Source organism: Lineus longissimus, chromosome 2 (genome assembly GCF_910592395.1).
Source record: "Lineus longissimus chromosome 2, tnLinLong1.2, whole genome shotgun sequence".
Classification (NCBI taxonomy): domain Eukaryota; kingdom Metazoa; phylum Nemertea; class Pilidiophora; order Heteronemertea; family Lineidae; genus Lineus; species Lineus longissimus.
The window spans coordinates 26,058,560-26,084,264 of NC_088309.1; the positions used below are offsets into that span (position 1 = coordinate 26,058,560).

At 42.3% G+C, this 25,705-nt stretch overlaps 1 protein-coding gene across 2 annotated transcripts in view; it reads left to right on the forward strand.

Annotated features, from left to right (window-relative positions):
* LOC135483269 (tetratricopeptide repeat protein 28-like) overlaps nt 1-24,507 on the forward strand; it is a 38,175-nt gene extending 13,668 nt beyond the window's left edge. The window contains exons 1-11 of one of the 2 annotated variants that reach the window (XM_064763983.1): nt 9,673-10,306; nt 12,970-13,117; nt 13,243-13,515; nt 13,635-15,941; nt 16,133-16,273; nt 16,539-16,816; nt 17,030-18,793; nt 19,098-19,329; nt 19,552-19,842; nt 20,084-20,289; nt 20,515-24,507. In XM_064763983.1, coding sequence (XP_064620053.1) covers nt 10,271-10,306; nt 12,970-13,117; nt 13,243-13,515; nt 13,635-15,941; nt 16,133-16,273; nt 16,539-16,816; nt 17,030-18,793; nt 19,098-19,329; nt 19,552-19,842; nt 20,084-20,289; nt 20,515-23,022 — 8,184 coding nt within the window. In that variant the 5' untranslated portion in view covers nt 9,673-10,270 and the 3' untranslated portion in view covers nt 23,023-24,507. Of the gene's footprint in view, nt 1-9,672; nt 10,307-12,969; nt 13,118-13,242; nt 13,516-13,634; nt 15,942-16,132; nt 16,274-16,538; nt 16,817-17,029; nt 18,794-19,097; nt 19,330-19,551; nt 19,843-20,083; nt 20,290-20,514 lie in introns of those variants that run through there. The other variant, XM_064763982.1, reaches the window with a different exon arrangement.
* Nucleotides 24,508-25,705: the final 1,198 nt, after the last annotated feature.

A 25,705-nucleotide genomic window follows, 5' to 3' on the forward strand; every position in this document is an offset into this window, starting at 1 on the left:
CGTTGAAAGTAATTAAGAAATTAGCCACCTAATTAGTCACCTATTCATCCCGCATTCCTTCCAGCACAACATAACCTATAATCCCCCTTTAAATTCTGAAGTTGCTTGTGTGGCCTCTTTATGATTTTAAAAACATTTTCATTCCAAACCCATGAAATGAAGGTATCATCTGAGGCTTGAACTAAAACTTTGTCTAAATACAGGTGGTGTGCTGGCATACCCCAGGAAACCTTTCAGTGTCAACCCATGGCAAGACAATGCATGACCTCGGACCATTTGACTCGAACATGAAGAGGTGTCACTGCAACTCAAATTCTGTCCATTTGCCCTCACAATATCAATGGCCATCATGCTGCTTCTACCAATACCACTATAGGTGAAGAAACTTGCATCGAATTTCATTTTGCTGTTGTAATTCTTTTACAAACATTCAGCAAATGAATGGTAAATTCAATGAAATACCGTTTCATAGATTCATTTGTAAGTTTAATGGAACATAATTGTGGTCTCTCAGAGGGAGGTGTCAATGGATGATGCCAATTTAACAAGGCAGCCCAGGTTTCCAAATGAGAGGCTTCTTGAACAAAAATGTATGTTACCAAAACGTTTTACACAGTTGGTCATACCATTCCTTTCCCATGGTCCTTACTGAATGCCCCGCTGATAAACCCAGTATTAGATATGACCACAATCCACATGTTTTGGTGACCCTCATCAGGTGGCGTTTGCCATAAATCACCCCCCAGCATCATGTCTTTGTACCCCTCAGTGAGGAGCTCTATAAGCCGCTTAGATTGGGTCCCCTCTGTTTTCCAAAGTTTCGTACTTGGCTTGCTTGAGTTATTTCCCCCTTGGAATAATCTGATCCCTGTGTAAGGTGCATGATACAGTTCAGTCCTTAAGAAACCTTGCCTACTTTGAACCTCACTGCTCACTTTTATGATGTCCCCTTCCAAGTCAATTATCAGTTGTTTTGTCTATTGACCGTAGGTGATGTATTTTGCTGGAAAAACATCAAAATTTGCCTCAAGTATCTCCAAAAATCTCATTGACCCTTGCACTATAGCTTCTGTTTTCACTGTTGTGTGTGGATTAACCTAATGGTATAGGCATTGCCTTAATTGTTCATTTGAGCCATTGTTAAAGCTGGCAGGTCGCTTCACCAGAAAGCATTTGGAGTGCTAGCTTTGGCCGGGCAGCATTGGAACGCTTTGCTCTGCGTGGGATTGCCGAGTTTGTATTTGTGGCTGTTAATGAGATTTTGGAAGTTCAGTGCAGTTTGAAAATACATTTCTTAATTGCAAGTGCTGATGTGATAAAAGTTTGATTGCTTGTCAATTTGTTAACAGACCATTTGAGGACTTATTATTGGGATTATTATAAAGGAGTAAACATCAAACCGATGCACTGGTCTGACAGGAACGTGTCGTTAATAGTGGAATAAGATTCTTTGAGAGAACTGGACGAGACAGTAAGGTAAGCAGAGATTTTTGTGGGAAAAGCTTTGATAAGTTTTAAAACGATTTTGTTCCAGCTGTCTTTGAAGGTCAAAATTGGTACTCTTCTCAATGGATACAACACTTTATTGATCAATACTTGTAAAAATATCCTCAGATGTTGATCAAATTCAAAACAAGCCATAAAAGTGTCATCTATTTGGAGGCTGTTTTTCTCAAGGCGTTTCCATGGTGATTTGATCTGTTGCTGCAAAGCTTGTGTAAACCCTTATAGCAATATCATCAGATGATTATCGATCACTTTGAGCCATTTGACGGGTTAAGAGGTTTACCCGACGAAATTGTCATCATCCTTTGTCGATGGATTGCAATGATGACTAACAAACTTTGGATTCTTATTTTGTGTCTGTGTTAGTGCCTTCTTGCTTGCAAATCGTATTGATAACTGATTTTAGATTTTACATCTCCTCAGAATTGGTGAGTCTTATTTGAGTTCTCTGACCCTTAAGCATTTAAGACGTTTGTCATGGAGTATTTAGTAATTGCTTGTGGGTAAACAATGTTGGGCAAATTGGTCAAAATCCATGGGATCTTCAGATTAGCTTTGAAGACCGCCATGGTGGTTCTCAGTAGAAATAGCCACCTATATTCTTTGCTAAATACTTACAGGTCTAAACTCCTGTGGGTCTGGTGACTGAAGGGCTAGTAGATCTTTAATCCCTTCCCTTCTTAGGCCCTTCAAAGGGACACAATCCCTGGAGGTGCCTTTGCTTTCCTCAAAGTACCTCCTTGCAACAGTGTCAGGTTAAGACTTCATTATGTTCAAAGGATAGTCAATCCTTCAGGCCCATTTTAAGTTTGGTGCACACTTCCTGACCTGACGATGCCAAGTAGCACTCAGTTTATCAAATAACGCGGCCAATCCTCAAGTGGTCTCAGGTTCTGATTCCAACCCTCTTCATATCACAGAAAAATGTCAACTATCATCTTCCATTCAAGTTTCACTTTCGGATTGAATAGGAACTAGTAGGGGCTTTGTGATTGCTTGCATGTTTAGCATTTGATGTGATTCTGAATGGATCTGAAGTATCTGCCTGGAAACAGATCTGTCACTCTCTCATTTAATTGGATTGAAGCTATTGAACAAATAATTTCAAAAATGTATCGGAGATTTTGAGATTCCCCTTTGAGTGTTTGTGGGTTGACAGCCTTTCGGAAGTATCATGGAGTGATATTGTGGTCAGCATGATGCAGGGTATGTTGATTAGGTGGTATTGCCACTCACCATAATACATCACACTTCCATTCATTCCTGGGGCAACTCTTGAGAGCACTGATGTCAGACTCGAAACTATGTATGCCCACACAACTTTTCATCCTTTACACATTGTCTGTGTCGATTACTTTCCATGATAAAATGTGTGAAGCAATTGTGTCTCGATCAAACCATGGTCTAATTAGTGACAACGTTTATCAAATATTGAAGCAGTTTTTCATGCAGTGATACTGAATGTATAAATCATTTCAACACTTCTCCCCACATTCTGAATAATTCAAGCCCAGTAGTATCTCTTTATTGGCATGCTTCGTGCGCCACTGGGAATGATTTGTACATCAGCAATGACTCCACACTTGATTGTAGCATGAGATGAAGCATTCCTTCTCCAGAGAAATATCTCTCTCAGTCTGAAAGGCATACACATACGTGCTCTTTGACTGATGCCAATTTCATTCTTCATTTTCTCTGTGTTTTTTGGCAGATTGTAATATCATTGTTTTCTAAGAGAAAGCACATTGGTTCCAAGATGGTTTGGGCAGACATTGCGTGCAGCCATTGCCACATCTTGTTATTTAGACTAGTGCTTTGGTGAAAAACACCATGTTTGTCCTCTGATCAATTGGTTTCAACATTATTATTAACATGAATGTTGTAAAATTACCAATCGTGTCTGAATAAGAAATGGTAGGCTAATCACCTGGAGAAATAATGAGGAATAAAGCACAAATTCTTAAGATTGTCGGCAAGAATTGTAGTATAATGTGCTTTGAGAAAGTAGGCCTTTGAAGTGGTGTCGAGATGTGTCTTTGTTGGCACTCCCAATGGAGGATCAGTAAGTTCTTTGAGTGAATTTGAAAATGTTCTTCAGTCATATTTCATTGCCGGCATTAGGGGGCATCTTTCGGTACCACAGTTGTTTGGTGTAAGTCGATGGTGCACAGCCTGTTTTAGTCACAAGTTTGGCTTGTTCTTTGGGCAGAAGACCTCATAACCAACTTAAAATCTGAGCTTTCTTGTTAACATGTATTAAAGTCTTACCCAGCTTTACGCAGTGGTAACTCCTTATCCCAATAGTTTATTGACTACCTGTGTTGTTTATTGGTAAACTACACCCAGGACCAACTCCAGGCCTACTCAATTTATGTATTAAATACATGTTCCTACTCAAGTGTTTTGCCTTTTGAGACAAAATACTGAAACCCACATCAAAAGACTCGCAACCCACTTTACAAAATAAATAGAGTATATTTGTGCGTTATCGCTTTTAAGATTTGTTCACTGCATTCCTGTTTTGCCAAACTTAATTTTTCAAGACCCTCTGCTGATGACGGAGTCCAAGCTGTTTGCAAGGAGTTTAATGGTCCGTTTTATGTAGATAGGGCTATTCAATTGGTAAACCTTGACAGTTTGTCTGTGAACTTTGAAATAATACTGACGCATTTCCCTGATCAAGATTGTGCACAGAACAGTAAGCAATGCATCGAGGGGTGAATATTGGCCCACAATTCACATTTGACTCTCAAGGTAAGAAGATCTTGACTTCTGTTTCTGACATTTTGATCAGGATCGGCCTAATATCTCTCTGAAATTGTGCCAAGAAGGGGAAAATCTTAATTTTGGACTTTCTTCTGTGGCAGATGCAGTACTTTGCTGCTCTTCGAACTTTCACATCGCCCTGGAAGAGGCGAGTTTTTTCTTATTACAGGTTTTCTGCTTCCATTTTGTAAAAACATATGATCAAAGCCCTAATTCAGTTCAGTGAGGCTTCAAACAATCGTGTAGAGTACTCATTGCCAAACAGCTGTGTCCTTTTGAACTTACGGTTGGGATTTTGTACTTTTAGTCTGGTTCAGGGCGTAGATCTAAGCAACTTTTTTGTGGAGCAGAAGTGGGAAGAGCTAAAACAATGTTTTACATCAGTTTGAATGCGCAATTTCAGTCAATTACCTCTCTTCTTATCTCGTTGATGATATTTTTTAACTTGACAAGTAGTTTGTCAGTCAGATGTCATGATGTTTATAGACTTGATGACGCCAAGAAGCTCTTATATCTTCGATATGTACCTAGAAACGTTTCATCTTGTTGAACTTCCGCGATTTCGTGGCTTTCAAGTTCTGATCAATAACACTTGAATTATCAAAATCAAATACATTGGTGTTACAATCACACAGTTGTCCAATGTGACATTGAAGTTTGGTTATAAAGTACACAATTCGCCCACCTATTGACAGATTGTGTTCTTTCATCTAATATTGAATGCATTGAATGCATTCACATTCACAATCACTCTCAAGGATACCTACCATTTTGATACAACTCGTATTGGATTATTTGAAGCGATTCTTGGAATGTTGGTAAAAATTGTCTTTGCCTTTGCTTTCCTTTGGGTGGGTATCATAATTTCTTCTTCTTCATATGTTCTGTCTCTACAAACAACTTGCAATAGTAAAATATTTGTTATCGAGGGAAGGAATTGTGTACAGGCCTAGTTTGTCATTGTCACGAAAGTGTTGATGGCCTCGGGAATGGCATTGTATATAATCACTTAAAAATACTTTCCTTTCTTGCTGCACCAAAGCACTACCCATGCCATTGTGTCTGTGTGAATCTTCATTGTCAAATCTCCCTTCTTCGTGTAGGAATATGATCCTGTTAAGTGGTGTTGTGGTTCTAGGTGATTCGATTGTTTGTCTGGTTGGGTTTCTATACCCTCCTTTGTGGACCAACAAGAATAAGCTCATCATACTTGGGTTAATCCAGCAATTGGACATTTTGTACTCATTGAACTCGAGGTGACACAGTTCATTTTCCCTTGATTACTTTTGAGATTATCAGATTTTCATATTGGAATATTTCAGATAGGGACAATTGAAATATACAGCAGTGTGTGGACTGATTTGATGCTCATCATAACAATGATGGTACAATGCCAAGAATATGGGCTTCTCACTTATCAGCAATGTACTTATCCAATAAAACTTCCAGCAAGCCATATGACTGACTGTTGCTGTTCAATGAAGGCTAATCTGTAGTCAGGCCAGTCATAGTAGCAATAAAAACCCTAGGAATGCTGTGCACATCATTGCTAGGCTATAAACAGTGCTAGCCATGACCACTCCCTTACTTTTTCCATTTCATGCAGTAAGAACACAGCTATTGGCATCCTAAGACAATCACTCTGTCCAAATAACTGGCAAAACCTGAAGTATAAAGGACACCAAAAGCTTTATTTGCCCCCCTTGGGTAGGAAAATGACCCAGGGGAATCAGTTCTGTCAACCACCCACACCTGACTAGCGATTCATTTCGATTCAATTTCAATTTATTTTCATATCATGAGCAACATTTCACCATTCCAAGGGGGTTACTCACAATGAACACATGCCTCATTTACCTCAAACATTCCCCTTTGTCCTCAAATATTGTAAATTTATCAAAATAAGCTTGAGGGAGAAAGGGCTATTCAATTAATAGCCTACCAACAAGTGTTTCTGACCCACCTGTTAAATGCCTATTCTTCTCTGATTGTCACCTACTTCCATGGACACAAAGACTGGTAGGGCAGTCAAGGGCTTGATAAACAAGAAGACCAATGAGTGAGAGAAAGGCTTGAAGGATCACTGTAGCAACACATTCTTGAGGAATAATCAGTTGTAAAGAGAATAAAACCAGACCTGCTGTTTCAAGTCTAATTCAAAGGACTGTGACAAACTATCACTTCTTTGATATTTGCATTTCCAAGGCATTTCCTAGATCACATTGACATCAGCTGTGGAACCGAACTATCAAGATGTTGGTTTATCTGGGACCATATGGTACTGCTGGGAGGTACAATTACTCTTGCGGTCACAACTGGCTCTCATTGAGCTCAAAAACATCTGAAAAGTGTTTAAAGTCCCAAAGCATCCTACTTTTACAGAAGATTAGACTTGAATCACATCTCACTTCACCAGATTTGAGTCAAAGCAAACCTTTGTTCGAGGTCCCGACAGATTGGAAGGAAATCGGGCAACTGAACTGAAATATGTTCAATGTGTTCTTGTTCCTCCTTCCCTGATATTCTCATGTGCTCCTCATGCCCGATTGTTAGGAACCTCATGGTCAAGTGAATCGGCTGCAAAGCAACTTGAGAAAGGGTTGAGTGAATGAGAATAGGGTGATAATCACTCTGACCTGGAGTGGCCAAGAGGTGATAACCACCTTTGATTCGGATCCACCCAAAGCGTGGGATCCTTTCAACCCTCCTCTTTTCGATGACCGTCAAATTGGAAAGGTGGGAAAGGTGTTACAAACTGTCTGGTTTCTGATATGATGTGATGATTTTCCCACCATGGCCTTTGACATCACTTGGGTTGGGGTTGACGTGACATTCTTGGTGTCTAAGCGTGTGCACTGGATTGCAACAGAGGGTTCCATCTCAACGAATGTGGATGGATTTTCCCACAGGGTTCGTTGGTGAATTGGAGGAGGAATGGTAGATGGCTTGGGTTCACTCATAACTCTGATCAATCTGGTGTTCAGGACATTGTGTTATGTTAGCCCTAGCAGTATCTATTATTTTGATATGTTTGAGGAGTCAAATTTGTGATAGAATCTCCAAGATTGGTTTCATTGAACTCACTCGCACAAAATTGATCAAAGTTATCATAGGATCCATCTATTCATATACCAACTTTTGACATTTGGGTGATCCAGCTGCGATCTTTTGCCCAAGGCCATCTCCATTATCTGCCAAACTTTGGGATCTCAAGAGTCCATATGTGGCTCGATGGACCACCAGGAACCTGAGAGGCCCAGCATCATTATCCTGACTTAGCGATGTGTGCTAACAACTTGATGTAATTATCGCCAGTTTTATTCAGCAGAATTGGACTAGAAAGAATAATACTGGGTGAGTTTCGAGTGGGTTATGGCATAACAGGAGAGACAATGGTATGTTGGGGTCCTGAGGGAAGGTATGGGCCAGGAGCACCTGCTGCTGAGAGTGCGTGTGTGACTGAATAGTGTCCTACTTGCCTGGCGCATGCCAAGGAGAATGACACACAATTGCAACATCATTGATATTGCCATTACCAATATCACGGGGAGTTGAAAAACTAACCAAGATGCAAACCGGAATTGTGTGATCAGATAAAAAGCCAGGCTAGGGTTGTTTCAGTGTGAGTAAATAACATCCAGCTGTCATACTCTGGTTTAGCGTGACACAAATCTATGCAAAAAATCTTTGTTAACTTTGGTGATCTTGATATAGTGTCAGCATATCAGAAGCCCTGGCTTTGACAAACCTATAGGCACGCAACTTGACAATATCAAGGTATCACAGACCGCCCGTATAACCTGAGAGCTACTCCATTCTTTCTGGATCTATTCATCAAAGACATTAGAAACATTTGTCTGTAACTTCACCCGTTTTCATTGAATTGCTATGATCGGGAACAACAATGGCTCATTTAGTTAGAAATATCCTGCAGATATTTTCATGCATGTGACACGTAAAGGCCAACTATCTCAGATATCTATCAACTTGGATTCCATACTGTTCCATATTTGAAGGAAAATACCATGTTTGACCACTATTATCCACTTAATTCAACGATTTTTGGAGTCTTGGATACTGCCATCGCCCAAGGGGTACACTTTGCCAACCAATCAAGTTGTATTGTATTGATGTCCACCCACCTCACTAGATCTGATCGATATTAAGGATGGGTAGGACTGCATGGAGTCATCGTGACTTATACAAAGGCTATAACTATGGAGCATGATTTGCTGAAGGTCGGCATAATCTGATATGAAATAATCACATTTCATGTACCGAATCACATGTCCACCTTTTCCTACTGTATATTGAAGTGAGGGCTTCTGGTCAACCATGTCTGTAAAAACACTGAAAAGGGAAGTTTTTGTAGCTAGCAACACTTAGCCATACTTGATAAGCTCAGTGTCAACAATTAATAATTTATTGGGAACTGAATCTGTATATAATGCCATCCAGGCTCCAGTAGTGTGGCTGGTGTGCATTCCCAGTTGTACTGATGCATCTTTCTCATGAATCTTATACTGACACTGTTGTATTCTTGCTTTCAGCGCTGAGGAGCAAAACGATGATGCAGTCGCTATCGACCAATGAGAACAGTCCATTCATGCTGTGAGGGACACAATAGACGATCGAGTGACGACATATAACGATCGTAGCAGCTTCAGTCTCATTGAGGAGTAGAGAGGAACATGAGCATGTGGAAATGAAGTTGTAACTATCACAGGGAACACGAAAGCAGGATATGATGGAGATCATTCTGTGATATTAGAATTCTACGCCGCAGAGGGAACCCACTTGCACTCACTCAAGTTCGAAATTGCAGATTATTAGGCAGCTTTATTGTTCAATCAATGGTTGACAGTGATACGTCTATCAAGCCAATATTACCAAGGATAGCAGCGACAATGCATGAAGATATCAATAGGAATGGGCACACCTAGCCAAGTGGTTTGGAAACGAGAAACAAATCAAGCGATCAAAACGTGAATGATTCATCAATTACAGAGACGTTTTTCTAGTGTTGTGTGATTGACTGGTGGGTAATCTTTATTGGATGTGCTGTATGAATTTCTTACCACACCTACCTATCAGTTGACATTTCCAAACTAAGTTTGTCCAAATAGCAATAAATTAGCGCTCTCGAAAGCTTGAGATAATGCTCGCAAGTATTGTTTACCCCGATAGTTGAAATAGGATTATGTTCAGCAACAGTGAAATCTGTTTGGTAAACAACCGTGTGTATGCAATATCAATAAATGTAAATGAATGGCAGCAATTTCATGACAGAAGCGGGTCTATTTGCATTTAGAAGCTTTGAAGTGCCAAGCACTTTATGAGACTTGTGTATTTCTGCTTAGAATCCAAATTTGTGACAAACTGGAAACTTTTTCTCGAAAAAGTTGGTGTATTTTTGCATTTATCGACTGAGATTAGTGACCGTCTTTTCGACTAAGTCGTCTTATCTCTCAGGAACAGTCGGCAGACGTGTTGTCCCATCTATTCAGACAAACAGCGGGGTGCAAGAGTTTGGACTCACGCAGAGAGTTGCCCGAGGACAAGTGCTGTTAACAAGGTGCTGGGAAATACAATGTTTGGATACATGGACACAGGAATAATGTCTCGGCCATATATTGCCATATTCCATTGGAGGTGATGAATTGACGTTGACTGAAGTCGAGGAAATCACTGCCATTTCTCTAAGTAAACTATGCACACTTTCATCCTCAGTTAACATTGGATGCTGATGCCTTTCTCTTCATCCTAAGCGCATAATTGGATAGTGTCTGTCAAGTAATTGAATAACTTCGACTAATTGGATAAGAAACAGAATCCATTTTGGATAACCCAACGGCCGTGGAAGAGAATATATTGGACATCGTTTCCTGTGATTTAACATCACATAGAGCATCCTTTTGGATTCATCTCGTAACTTTTGGATTGCTTACATGTCTTTACGAGGCTTGTTTGGATATCATTTTGATGGTGTGCCTATATAATGATGAAATGGTCTTTCAAACCCAAAGATCTAAAGGTAAAGTATGAACCATATTCTGAAGAATTTCTTGTGGTGACTTTGTTTTAAACCGACACTTAACAGAAATGTCATGGGGGACATAGTCAGACTGTCTCATGACCTGTGAGTAGGAGCTTGTAAGGTTGATTCCAAGGCCAGATAAGGTAAGTTACTGGCCTAAACTGGCCATTCATGCAAACATTTTGGTAAAAAAATACAACAATCCATGTTCTCTATCACTGAACAGTGCAAAATTGTCAACTCTATACCATCATCATCAATTGGCATGCTTTGTGTCAATGTGTTCATAATCTAACATCAGTTTCTAATCTATAGGTCCATGACAGTTTATCTTCGAGAGAGAGCGGTTGATCAATTACCCCCCTTATAAACCTAGATCAGTCACAGATGCTTCAAGGTCATTTGCAGATCGAGGTAACTTGCCCCAGATCAAGGTCAATCTCCAAGGTGTTTTGGATCTAGGTCAGTTACAGGTGCTTCAGATCAAGGAGAGACTCGCATCACATTTCATCAAATATCTGCTACATATACATAATATGATGATCATATATTAATACCAACATAACATACTGTCTGTAGCCCTCGGCTAATTTCGTTATGAATTTAAACTCATTGTATTCCAACCTGGCTTGTCAATATAGAAATGTCTTCCTTATGCATGTGCATTGTTCCCAATCCCCATGGGCACAGTTGAAGTTGATAATAAGATTCAAAACAATCGATGCAGTAAAAATATCAGCTAAATTCTACAACTGCAGTGATATTATGAAAACTACACACTTTTTCAAAAGCAATTGCAATTTGAGAAGAACTGGTGGGAAATATTTCAAATTGACTTAGCTTATCATGAAAAACCAAACGTAAAGAGTCGAATAATGGGTTTAAGATTACATAGTCTCGTAATCCAGTTAATCAAATGCTTAACTTGATAATGAATGGGCAAATGAGTGTTCTTGATGACCCCAGGAAACATCCCGATTGAAAGAGGTTTCTGTTCCAAGTCCAACCTTGAGATTAACAACTTCTTTCAAAATAATAGGACTCCCTTTCATATCTGATTGTATGGACAAAAAAAACCCAGATGCAACTGTGACAGCCTTCATTAGATCTCCTTTTAATTAGGGAAATGTCTTTAATGCCCCTCACCATCCATTTACTAATTAGCAGTAGTCTCATTTGGATCAGTGTCTATCAACCTGTTTAGTTATTGCCATCACCTTTGACCTGGTCCAGCATCCCACATCCATGCCAACATAGGGCTGCTGAGATGCATTAGCCTAATTTGCTCATCGACTGCCAAGGGCAGGGGAAGAATCATTGCTCAGACCTTTTGATGACCCGTTTGGCAGTTTCTGATTGGTTGTTCTGTCTTTGTAAGTGAACATTTTAACCATCATGTCCCTGGCAGAACCCTCATTTATCACCCCAGGATAGGGCATTGTGCTCTCCTCCCATTAAATCATATCTTGGTCCTCCATTCCACATGTCTAAGACGGTAACCGCAATCTCCAACTGGGATATTGAAAGACTTGAATATTTCTATAAAGACGGAGCGTTAATTACTGGCTCATGGTTACCATTTGTGAGAAACTAAGTGACATGAGAAGAGGGGTGGAGTTGGACAGTTTGCGATGAAAAGCTTGGTATCAACCCCTGGGGAGGCTTCTCAGCTGAACAAGACCAGGTCAGCAGGCAGTTCAGAAGTTTGTGTATGGGGTATGCACCATGGTCAAATACCCCCTTTGCTTAGTGGTTGTGATTTTAGCAGACGGTTTGTCCTGCTCTTTCATCCATGCTGAAGTCATAACTTGGTTGACCTGAAACCTTATGAGCTATGTAACAAACACTATTCTGGAGTCACAGATCTCTCTCAGTATTCTCTCTCTCTGTGAACAGTAGTGCAGGCATGTTACGCCATTGTGTCCAGTCCACAGCAGCTTCCTTCTGCTTCAAGGTCTCCATCTACACCTGCAGTTGCTGCATTCTGGTTAGCTAGCTCAGCTTACATTGTAGTCATACTTACTTGTAATGCAATGCTGAAGCGCAAGCTACCAAATCAATGTGTCTCTCTGGACATGACACAGTTTGTTCCCATTTGTCTAGGTCTCATGCAATCAAGACACGATTACTTGTCACGCAACCACCATAACAAACAATCTGATCTATTCAATCAGGCCATTAAATAGATTGATCCTATTCTTGTTGATAAGGTGTGGCTGCAAATATCAAACTGAGAACACGACTTGTTGTCTTTGGTCACGTCTTCCCACGTTGACGATTGTCTGTGGTTGTTGTCAGCGATCATCTCAATGGCAAATTGGATAATTGGGCAGTGTTTGTGTTCATGAGGTTACATGTAATTATACGTTCAGAGAGTCACAGAAAATAGCAATCTTATGATGGACTTCACTGTGATGAAGGCAAAAAGAGCTTGTCAAGAAATTACTTTTGAATTTTCTGTTTTTTGCAGACTGGAGAACCTCTTTAGACTATCTTGCTAAGTTGAGTCTTTTCATTTGGCAGCATTGATATCCTTTACTCTTATACTTTCAGATTTGGGTGATATGTCTGAAGAAATGCTAACAAATCTCTGAACAATGTTTCAAAATCATATCTTACATAACATAAAACTCAATGTCTCTGTTGTCTTCTCCTTGCAGGCTTACTACAGGCAGGGTATAGCACTACAATGCATGGGGCAGCATGCAGAGGGCCTGGCCGCCTTCGCTGGTGGCCTCGCCCAAGATCCCAAGAGCGGACAGCTTTTGGGGGGACTTGTGGATGCGGCACTAAAATCTCCACTCAAAGGTAAGTTGGGATTTCGCAACACTATGGTTTAATCAATCATGTAGGTGTTTTTTCGAGATCTTCGCACATATTCGGAGAATTGTGCAAAAAAATCAGGCCTAATGTTTTGTGTTTCACCTTTTCAGAAAAACTGGGGCCAATCTACCAACAACTCCAAAAGATGAAACTAGATCGGAGTCCGTTTGTCGTCATATCCGTCATCGGTCAGGAACTTCTGGCCGTTGGATCTTTTGCCGCTTCTGCCCTCGTCCTAGAATCGGCTCTCCGTATCGGAACGTGCAGTCTCAAACTCCGTGGTTCCGTCTTCTCAGCTCTCAGCAGCGCTCACTGGGGCCTTGGAAACATCGACAAGGCCATAGCATACATGCAGCAAGACCTCACGGTTACGAAGTCATTAGGTAAGCCAAGTAGACTGAGAAATGAAGTTGTTTGATGTGGATCTATGTGATGCGAGTTGTAAAAAGTTCTCAAAACCTTAGAGAGATTTGCTGATTCTACTCATTCCTCGTATTTTCAGGTGACCAAGAGGGAGAGTGTCGAGCTCATGGGAACCTCGGTGCTGCATTCTTCTCAAAAGGGAACTACAAGGAGGCTCTAAGCAACCACCGGTTTCAGCTGGTGCTCGCAATGAGACAGAAGGACAGGCAGACAGCCGCAATGGCACTGAGTAGCCTTGGTCACGTCTACACAGCAGTAGGGGACTACCCCAATGCTCTGGCTAGTCATAAACAATGCGTGTTGCTTGTGAAGCAGAGCAATAACCGGTTGATTGAGGCGCGTGAGATTGGTAATGTAGGTGCTGTGTATTTAGCAATGGGTGACTTTGATAATGCCGTGGAGTGTCATAACGAACACTTGAAACTCGCAAAACATCTGAAGGATCGGAGTGAGGAAGCTCGGGCTGTTAGTAACCTTGGCAGTGCACATCATTATAAACGGAACTATGATAAAGCCATCACGTTTCATAATCAAGTGCTCACGATAGCTGAGGAGCTCACTGATAAGACGTTAGAAGCACGTGCGTACGCTGGGTTGGGGCATGCAGCAAGGTGCATGCAAGACTTAGGTGCGGCCAGGCACTATCATGAAAAACAACTAGACAATGCCTTGCAAACAAGAGACAAAGTGGCTGAGGGTCGTGCTTGCTCAAATTTAGGTATTATATACCAGCAGTTAGGAGAGTTTGAGGCTGCAGTGAAATTACACAAGGCTCATATGAACATAGCCAAGGATCTGCAGGATCGGGCAAGTTTAGGACGTGCGTATGGAAACATTGGAAACGGCTACAGCTCTATCAAGGAGTTCGACTTGGCTGTGAAATATCACAAGCAGGAACTCGCTATCTCGAAGGAAGTGAATGATAGACACTCTGAGGCATCGACACATGGTAATTTAGCTGTGGCGTATCAGGCGTTGAAGATGCATGAAAAAGCTATGCACCATTATCATGCCCATCTGACCATTGCCCAAGAGTTAAAGGATACATCAAGCGAGGCAAGGGCCCTGAGCAACCTTGGCAATTACCACAGCTCCCGCAGTGAATTCCAACAAGGAATACCTTACTATGAGCAGTATTTGATTCTGTCGCAAGAACTGCTGGATATGGAAGGGGAGGGCAAAGCCTGTCATAAACTGGGCTATGCACACTACTCCCTCGGAAACTACCGGGAGGCCATAAGGTATTACGAACAGGACTTGGCCATTGCTAAAGACATTCAGGATAAAGTGAGTTTAGGCAGGGCATATTGTAACTTAGGTCTAGCTCACAAAGCCCTGTTAGACTATGCCAAGGCGTTGGAGTGCCAAAAGTGTTTCTTGACAATTACGCACATGTTGAAGAATTACCCAGGGAAGTTCCGTGCTCTTGGGAACATGGGTGATATCTCTATGAAACTTGACAATACGACCGAAGGGATCAAACTGTATAACCAGCAGTTGATCCTAGCAAAGCAGACCAAGGACAAGAGCTTGGAGGCTTCTGCGTACAGTGCTCTTGGGACCGCTCATCGCCTGATCCAGTCTTATGATAAAGCACTGGGTTTCCACAATCAGGAGTTGACCATTCGGCAGGAGATAAATGATCTAAAGGGCGAGTGTAAGGCACATGGTAATCTAGGTAACGTGCACATGACGCTAGGCAACTACACCAACGCGTTCAAATGTTACGAGGAACAGCTGGCACGTGCTAGAGAACTACAAGATTGTAACATTGAGTCTCAAGCTTGTGGCAATTTGGGAATAACTAAAATGAACTTAGGTCTGTTTGAGGATTCGATAGGGCACTTTGAACAACAACTTGCATTGCTTGAGCAAGTCGCTGGAAATAATGCTATGCTTGACAAGGGTCGAGCTTTCGGTAATCTCGGTGACTGCTATGAATCTCTGTTTGACTTTGAGGAGGCAGTGCGCTGTCATGAGCAGTATTTAGCCATTTCGCAGAACCTGAACTTCATGGTCGGTCAGGAGAAAGCCTACCGAGGGTTAGGAACAGCCCATCGTGCTTTAGGGAACCTCCAACAAGCTCTTGTCTGTTTCGAAAAGAGACTTGTTGTTGCTCATGAATTGGACAATGCTGCTGCCAAAGGATCGGCGTACGGCGAGCTTGGCTGCTTACATAGCTTACTGGGTAACTTCGAACAGGCCATCTCATGTTTGGAGCATCAGTTGAACGTTGCTCGTGAGATCGGTGACAAGACGGGCGAGGGGGATGCTGCATGCGGTCTTGGTGGTGTCTACCAACAGATGGGAGAGTATGAGACCGCCCTCAAGTATCATCAAATGGACCTCGATATGGCGGAGAAGATGGAGAATATGGCAAGCCAATGTAAGTAATGATACTGAAAAGAGACTAGAATCAGAACAGTTACTTCAGAAGAGGGTGGATATACTGCTTGCATTATCTCAGGAAAATATGTGACGTTCCAATTTTCTCTTTTGCTCTCGCCAAACTGAACCATCATGCATGAAACACTTGAGCCCTGTCTTTAATGTATCTTTTTGCCAACTACCTTTCAGGTCGGGCTTATGGAAATATGGGTCTCTCACACGAATCTCTCATGAACTTTGAGCAAGCGATCATGTACCAGGAGCAGCATCTAAGTATTGCAGCCCAGATGAATGATCGGGTGGCGAAAACGTTAGCTTATAGCAGTCTTGGTGAGTAGGTCTATTGAGCGGAGTTCTGCTATGGCCGCAGCGAGTGCAAAGGAAAAAGCTCTGAAGTGATGAAAAAGAAGTAATGGGTTGATAGCCTGTCTCATGTGTCAAGTTGGAGGACACCCAACCAATCCCTTTGATTCTAGTGCAGTGCCATCTGCAGGTTATCCTATCAACTAAAGAACTTGATAAAATGTGAATTTCCTTGAAGGTGATTGTACACAAGAGTTGAAATTGATTGTAAAATGTCCAATCCATCTTGCAGGCCGAGTTCACCATGCGATTGGTAACTACCCACAAGCCGTCCAGTACTTGCACCAAGGTCTCCAGATTGCAGAGCAACTCGGCAGAAAGGAAGATGAAGCCAAGATCCGGCACAGGTTAGGCCTGGCACTCCTGGCCCATGGTGATCTCGATGATTCCCAGCATCAGCTTTACAAAGCCGTAGAGCTGTTTGAGACAATACGACGAGATGCTCAGATGAGCAGCGACTACCAGATGTCCTTGTTTGACCTTCAGACAGCTTCATATCAAGCTTTACAGGTTTGTAGTTTGAAAAATTGTTAGTACCTATAATGGTTAGTAATCTATTCTTGAGTTGCTAAAGAAAACTGTTGCTTTTAGATGCTGTAATTCCAAGGTTTGTCTCCAAAATGAAGGGAAAGTTTGGATTAAATAACACTATGAAGAGATATACCACTGTATAATGAAACTGGTATTTGTTTTAAGTGACTAATTTTGGCCTGTCTGTTTCAGAGAGTTCTGGTCGCACTTGGTAGACACAATGAGGCTCTTGTTGTAGCAGAGCGAGGGCGTACCCGTGCGTTCATTGATCTTCTGCTGGAAAGACAGGCCGGTAGCGATGCTGGCTTCACCGATAACACTCCCATCACCATGCAGCAGATCCTGGACATTGTAAACAAACAAAGGGCGGCTATTCTCTACTTCTCAATCGCAGCAGGATATCTTTACACGTGGCTGATCACCCCTGATAATGGTGTCGTAAAATTCCATGAGAGTAACGTGACCGAGATTGAGAATAGTAGTTCGGATCCTGAGGATACACAGAGTATTAAGAGCATGACGCCATCGATAACCTCCATCTTGGATCAGTACGTCGGATCTGTGCGTGAATCTCTTGGTATTGAACATCATGGTCCTACGGCCTCTGTCTCCAGGCTCTCACTGCATTCCTCCGGCCAGATGAGCGAAACTGAGAGTGAGGCTGACGATTTGTGGCAGCAACATTTGGAAGAACTTGGCGAGAAGCTCAACGCGGAGAACGATCGCACAGGATTCCTCCGCATGGTGAATCGCAACCATATGTTCAACTGCAGTAACTACAGTTTGAGCAGTTTGTTCAGTATTAGTGGGAGTCTCAATGGATTTAACACGAATGCTGCACGAGGAAGTACAATGTCTCGCAGGAGTCGCTCATCTCTGTCTTCCGTGGGGAAACCACCCCTTGGCTCATTGTATAATCTCCTAATCGGCCCTATGGAGGAAGCTTTGGCTGCGTATAAGAGTGCAGCTCCGAATAACCGTGAAGTTGTCCTCGTGCTTCAAGGAGATCTGTATCTCATTCCCTTCCCTGTGCTGAAGGGGAGCCAGGTAGGCCAGTGTCTGTACGAGAGGTTTGATTTGATCGCGGTTCCGTCCCTCAAAGCCATCCAGGCAAACCAAGCCCATGCAAAACAATCAAAACTGTACCCAAGTCCATCCGGTGCCCTGGTTGTTGGTAATCCAAAACTGGTACCAGCTATTGCTCATCAATGGCAGTGGAATAGTTTACCTGCTACAGAACATGAAGCAAAACTTATAGCAGAAATGTTAGGAACGAAATCTCTTCTTGGGAATGATGCATCAAAGGAAGCCGTTATCCGTCTGATGCCAAACACTGAAGTGCTTCATTTCTCGACTCATGTGTCTTGGAAACTGTCCGCAATTGTGTTGTCCCCATTAGATATTAGTGGACCCAGCCGCCAGGATCCTTTACATTCACATTTCACGGCATACGATCTCAGTGACAGTGGTAGCAGTGAGTTCAGTAGCTCATTTGATGGGCCATCTCTCTCAGAGTTTCTTTTAACTGCTGCGGATATCCTCAATATCAAACTAAGTGCCAAACTTGTTGTGTTGAGTTCAGGTCATACAGATGACCGAGCTGGACGCATTAACTCTGATGGTGTCGTTGGATTAACACGAGCCCTCCTTGCGGCAGGGGCACAGTGTGTTCTATTCGCCCTCTGGCCAGTCCCGGAACAAGCTTCAAGGATCTTTATGAAGACATTCTACACAGCCCTCCTTCAGGGTTGCAAGGCTAGTCGTGCTCTAGGAGAGGCTATGAGGACCGTTCAGACAACAAGTCAGTATTCGCATCCATCGAACTGGGCATGTTGGACGCTGATCGGAAGTGACGTCAAACTCAGCAGCAAGGTGGCGCTCATGGGCCATGCGCTTGGTGAACTTCTTCGTCAGCCAGTCAAGTGTCGGGAAGCTATGAGAGTTCTGCTCCATCTGGTAAGAAACATGAACTTTTACTTTTGAATCAAAACTAATTGCAAAAAGGAATTATCATTTAGTAATCACCAAAGTCGGAAAGACTGGTTGATATTGTATGACTGGTCTCAGGGATTGCCTCAAGAACTAAACGTCGGCTCAAACAGCTAGGCCTCTGCCTGTGTGACAGCTCAGGTAGAACATGGGACTAGGAAAGTCAACATTCCACAGCGTTATAGACTGGATCCTAAAATCATGAGCTGCTGTGAGCTCTATCATCCAGCAGATTTGAACTTGTCTCACTTTAAATGTGCCCTACTTTCAGATTGAGAAATCCCTCCAGCGAATCTTACGAGGACAACGAAATGCCATGTACACCACCCAGCAAAGTATTGAGAACAAGGTCGGAAGTATTTCAGGCTGGAAGGATCTGCTCATGTCGGTTGGGTTCCGATTCGAGCCAGCTGCTAACAGTCTGCCTCCTGCAGTTTTCTTCCCTACGAGTGACCCTGGTGAACGGCTTACCCAGTGCAGTGCTAGTCTGCAGGCTATGTTAGGTAAGGCTATTTGAATGTCAAAATTGCATCAGTTTTAGCAATGACCATGATCACGAAGACAAGATGGACATTACTAATTCCCTTTACACAAAAAACATTATGTCTTGTTAAACTACTGCAACCTGGGACAGTGTTCAAGTGGCATAATGTATATGATATGAGAATTGAAAGGGATCGGGGTTGAACATTTTAAAAACTGAGACATTCATCTGTTAATTCCAGGTTTGCCCGCCAACAGTCTGACAGCTCTCACCAAGATGTTACCACACTACGAGGCAGGTGAGGCCATCATCAACCTCGTCCGAGATGTCAACAACAAACTGCTGAGAGAGAACAGCGTGGAGATCCAGGTCAACGTGAAACTCTGGCGTGTCCAAGGATGCCATGAATTCCTTGCGTCCCTCGGTTTCGACCTGATCGATGTGGGACGAGACCAAGTGATTTTGAGGCTCGGCAAGCAGGCAAATCGAAGGACCCTTCAGTTTGCTCTCACAGTATTGTTAGCTGTTTTTGGTGAGTTTCCCAGACATTTTCTTCCTTACTTTCCATCCTATTGTAGGATCAACTATTGCTATGCTGGAATGAGATGCCACCTAACCTTTCTCCATGCACTGCTGTGTAAAAATGGCCGGTTGTTATCCTTGGGAGTCAGTTATGACTAGAGAATGTGATACAGCCTTCTAAATACTAATTGTTCACGAAAAATATTCAACCAATAGACAATTTGCTTTAGTTTCATATGTTTTACTTGCAGACACCCAAGAAGCCCCTCGGATGTTGTCCATGGGTAGCTCAAGTAGTATGGACAGCCTAGCATCATCTAGAAGTGGCTCTGCGACTTCTACCTCCAACTTCTCAAAGGGTAGTACACCACCACTCTCACCGCATCACCAGAAGAAGTCCATCTTCAACCCTGCTGAGGTGGAGAAGTTTAGGGCAAGAGGTCACAATTTGCACCAGGTAACTATCTTAGGTTCTTATTGTCTTTCACTAAAATGTTAATGACATAGATGCTTTCAAAATATACCACATAAAACAAATTTACAAAATCTCACATGGCTTAGCAGAGTGTAGATGTATGATTCTCCTTCCCAAATGAAAGAGATGAAATTTTTGCAACAGAAAGTGTGTTGACAATATTCTAGGTTTTTGATAAAACTAATTTGTATTTTTGTCCCTTTCCAGCCTCCAGTAAGCAGAAAATCGGGCCGATCAAAACACGCTCCCAATGTTTCAATGCAACTACTCCACCAGACCCAGATCCGGGCGAAATACGGCAGTGACAGTGCAAGTTACAGTGACTCTCAGGGCGAGGATAACTTACCGAAGGTGATCAGCGTCGATGCAGGTGATCATGCCAGGGATGATACTAGTTCCATCTCGTCAGTTGAACTGCCACGTGCCCAGATACGTCAGAACGCATCCGAGAGGAACCTGAATCATGGTTACTTTTCAACGAAGGCGTACCATCAGGCTCAGTACAGCACCTCCTCCCAAAGTGAAGGGGAGGAGATGCAAGGACATGATGGCTCGTTGTCACGGCAGTCCTATACGAGGTATTCTGTGCAGTCTGCTGCTAGTTTGAAAAGTAACAGCACCGCTAGTACCCTGACCTCCAAGATGAGTGCATTTAGGCGGAGTCATGGTCGGAGCTCAATGGCTTCAACTAGGAGCAGTGCTAGTGATCGTACCATAACGAATGAACCTTCAATCGGTCGCCAGGATGCATCTCCACCGGACTCCGATTCTGATGTGGCTGAGGATCATAATATCATGAGTAACATTGACCCCTCTGCTATTGCTATGAAAGTGTTGTCAGAAACTTTACAGGAGCGTCATGCTCTTGAGCAAATGCAGCGCATGAGCATCCAAAAACAGGCAGCACGTGCAAATATGATTCGAGCCGAGGGAGTTAGTAACCAGAATCCGAATACAGTTCCGGCTGATACCAGAACAGCGAACGATGCGAACCAGTTGCCAACAAGTACAGACTCAGTGTTTGTCCAAGTAAACCGTGATTCTGAACATAACCCAACAGTATCTGTTGAAGAAGATGATGACATTGTGTTTCATGAAGCTCCCTTAGAGTCTTCTATCGATACAACCGTGAAGAACATTTTGACTCGATCGGCGCCAAAGCCTCGTCTGAACTATAAACCTTTGACTCCTATTCACGAGAGGCAGTCTTCACCAGAAGGTTTTGAGGTGTACGATCTGAGTGATGAGACAACCCTAAAGATGTCAACACCAACCACGAGTGTGGAGTCAGACATGGGTGAATTCCTTGCGTCCTCAACCCCCAAGGAAGACATGTCAACCCCTAGTCATTCCACACCTACTAGTGTTGTTTCATCTTGTAACAAGTTCAACTATGATTTCTCTGATGAAGAGAAACATAGGAAGAGTGTTACTGACAGTACCTCAACTTATAGCTTGTCTCCTCTGGATCACAGTGGATTCACTCCGCAAGGGACTCCACCACCAAAGTACAATTCACCTCATGTTCGGGAGCAGTGGCCCTTGCAGTCACCTTCAAATGTTTCTGGAGGGCAAACACAGCCTCAGCAGTTCAATTTCGGAGTACAAACGCGGCAGAAAGCTGTGGCACCTCCCCCAGTTCTCCCTAAACCGACCTTGACTCCAGAGGCACGTCAGAACCTTCAGTTACGAGTGTCGCGTATTGATGGTGCAGAGCCACCAGCCGCAGAGGGTGGGCAGGAGAATTCACCGGAAGATGATATGAACCAGTACTACGACATCCGGTATGCGGAGAGGAAATCTGTGAACAGAATGGAGAAGGAGGCACACCGTCTCTTCCTAGGCAAGGTCGCGAACCAACCAGTGACTTCATTACAAATGTCCACTGTTCCCCCGTCCATTCCTAAGAACCCTTCTACCTACACCGGCTTGAAGAGTCACCATATCCAAGGCGCTGGCATGGGAAGACATCGTAAACAACGATCACATGATAGTGACAGTAGTAGCCACCAGGAACCATCAACACGGCGAATAGTTGATTTTAATCTTGGGAGTGATGGAGGAACAGATATACGCACGGATACGTCAACTGATAGTAGTAACAAAAGGGACAGTATCAATAGCAATTTCCATGGTGCTTTAAATTTGGATTCTGCTAGTGAGATGTCAGACACTGCTCTGGACGATAGCTCGTCCCACATCACAGTGGCACCCCCTATCCCGGTCAGGATGAGGAATCAAAGACTTTCTAGCGGTGGTTCAGATAGTTTCCCTGCTAAATTTTCCACAAGTACGCCAAATTATCGGACTAGTAATGCTGAGCCGGTCATGCCAAACAGTAGACCAACTCCGCAGCCAAGACAGCATCTGCAGGCTCGGGGGATCGGCTATACCCCTCCTAATCAGAGACCAGTAACCTATAAACCACGCATTCCTGTGAGTGCTGGTCCAGTGCGTGCGCCTCCACCAAGTTATAATGCAGCACATAGGCGGGCATCGAATGAAATTTTAACCAATACGACCAAGGCAGCCCACCAAATTGATGAACAATTTGCCAAACAAGTGCAGCCGCCGACCCCAGGGTATACTGCAAGGAATCAACCTCCAAGTGCATCTGTTCATCAGAATGGATATGTACCGGCCATGCAGTATTCTGGAAATATTCCCCGTCGTCAAATCCCCAAAGATCAGATTCTGCATGCTTCAAGATGTTAGTTGATGAGGACATTTGAAGGTTTTGAGGGTATAGAATTTGGTCTTTGTACAAGTTTTCTGACTGCAAGCATAACTCGGTGGATTTAATGCAAATGAGGTTTCCAGAACAGAGTTTAGTGTACATATTCTTTTTAATATCTGAGAGTCATCTTGGCATATGAAGAACACAAATTGTCTGTCTTCAATTGCCAAGGGGATTAAATCTGGGATTGGGTTGATATTGACAAAAAATTCAGATGTTCCCTCCAAATTTGTCTAAGTTGCAGAATGCTCTGTTGGACTGGTACCAACCATCCCATGAAATCGAACTATTCCAATTTTGCTGTTTCATCTTTCGTATGAATCCATCCTTGTCAAGAGGTAGCATATCATTTAGAAGATTACAATGTATTTGTTTAATCCATCCAGAAAACAGTTCCACATCCATTCACACTGTAAACTCAATCAGGAGCTGTCATAAATTTCAAAGATGCAGGACTGTCTTAGAAAATGAATAAATGTCCCCTCGTTGTAGAGAGTAGTGACAGTTCCTGACTTATTTTACAGTATTTTGTTAACAATGCAAGAGATATGGAGTATTGAGTTTGGGTGATGTTTTACAATTACCTTTTATAATCCATCCTGAAGCATTCCATCCAGGTTTGAATTGATCTGTTTTGTTTGTTGTTTGAGTGGAAATCCATCCAATAAAACCAGAATCATCAAAATTGGAGACGTCAGGCAGGATCGCTCCTATATTATATGCTTTACTTAGCTTACTATATACATGTATAATAGGGCATGTTATACCAAGAAATAACTGATTTATGACCCAATAAGAAATTGGCCCGTGGAAGCATGATTACTTACTCAGTTTCCTTTTAGAAATCTTTTGATTTCTTTGCGACTTCTTTTTTAATGAACTGCATGCAGTTACTCTGTAAATTTGTATGATTTATAAGATGCATTGGACAATATTGGATAAAAAGTGTGCATAATATCGTAAATGAAGTTATTTTCTTAGGTATCAATAATTTGTACAGTGATTTTTTGTATTTTTACACAGTATATTGTCATCAGGGTCTTGAGGGTCCAAAGCCAAACAAATATCATTCCATAATGTACAGTTGAAACATGTATAAGTTGGTCCTTTCATTAATTTATTTGGAACTTTATAAAAATTGAAATATTCAATTTTGTGTATATATTGATTGTAACATTGGCCTGAAATAGTGGGCTGACTTGTAAGGATATTATTTGATATGAGATGAATACAACATGTAGTAAAATATGAAATAGTTGTTCTGTCTTATTTCTAAGATTTAGGTCATCCTAAAAAGACTACGGCTGGTGCATAATATCAGGATACAAGACCAGGATACAGTGTAGGAAAGCAGGGATCATGGTCCATACAGAAAGCTTTGGACTCTGACTAAAGACCAGTACACTGGAATGTACCAGTCAGTGCTGTACATTCTCATCCCAAACAAACCTGACTAAAAACTTTGCTAGATTTACTTGGTCATGCAACTCTTAAAATCGGACAAAAGACATGTCAAGTCTAGACCAGTCTTCCATGTCAATCCAGTAGAATGTCAAGCAGACCAAAGACTAGTCTTCCATGTCAATCCAGTAGAATATCAAGCAGACCAAAGACTAGTCTTCCATGTCAATCCAGTAGAATGTCAAGCAGACCAAAGACTAGTCTTCCATGTCAATCCAGTAGAATATCAAGCAGACCAAAGACTAGTCTTCCATGTCAATCCAGTAGAATATCAAGCAGACCAAAGACTAGTCTTCCATGTCAATCCAGTAGAATGTCAAGCAGACCAAAGACTATAGTCTTCCATGTCAATCCAGTAGAATGTCAAGCAGACCAAAGACTAATCTTCCATGTCAATCCAGTAGAATATCAAGCAGACCAAAGACTAGTCTTCGATGTCAATCCAGTAGAATATCAAGCAGACCAAAGACTAGTCTTCCATGTCAATCCAGTAGAATATCAAGCAGACCAAAGACTAGTCTTCCATGTCAATCCAGTAGAATATCAAGCAGACCAAAGACTAGTCTTCCATGTCAATCCAGTAGAATATCAAGCCCGGTTGATTGCGACAGTGCTCTGCCATTCTCTGCTTTTCAAAGGGAAGAGTTGGCCAGTCTACTAATCAGGCTAGACCGCTCCACCGTCTTACCAAAGCGGTGAGATTGATGAGAAAGTTACAACCAGACCAAGGACCTGGCTAACTCGACTGTCATGTGCATGCAAAGTATATCGCATTTACAATGCGAAAGTTTATATCAGGTAATCAAATAACACCCTTGTGATTTGTAGTAATATAAAATTGCAATAGGAACATGTACATGGGCGATTTTCCAAGATCTACTTTTTTAAGGGGATGAGTTTTTGAGACCTCCTGTATGCCATCTGCTGGCACTAAATTATGGCTGATCCTGCGCTCCATAGAATTATCTTCTTTCCAAGTTTGTGGCTCTCTACTATCTACAGCAAGATTATCGTTTTTAGATTAGTTTATTAGAAAACCATGCGTATATACCAATGAACAGATGTGCAAAACATATCAAATGTAGTGAGAAAAAGGCTTTCAAATGAGTAAAAACCCCAACCGGTCATCATAAACAGCGTTCACCAGCGCCCACCAGCGTCCACCAGGTTAAAAGTCGGTATCTGCCCATTTCGCCTTAA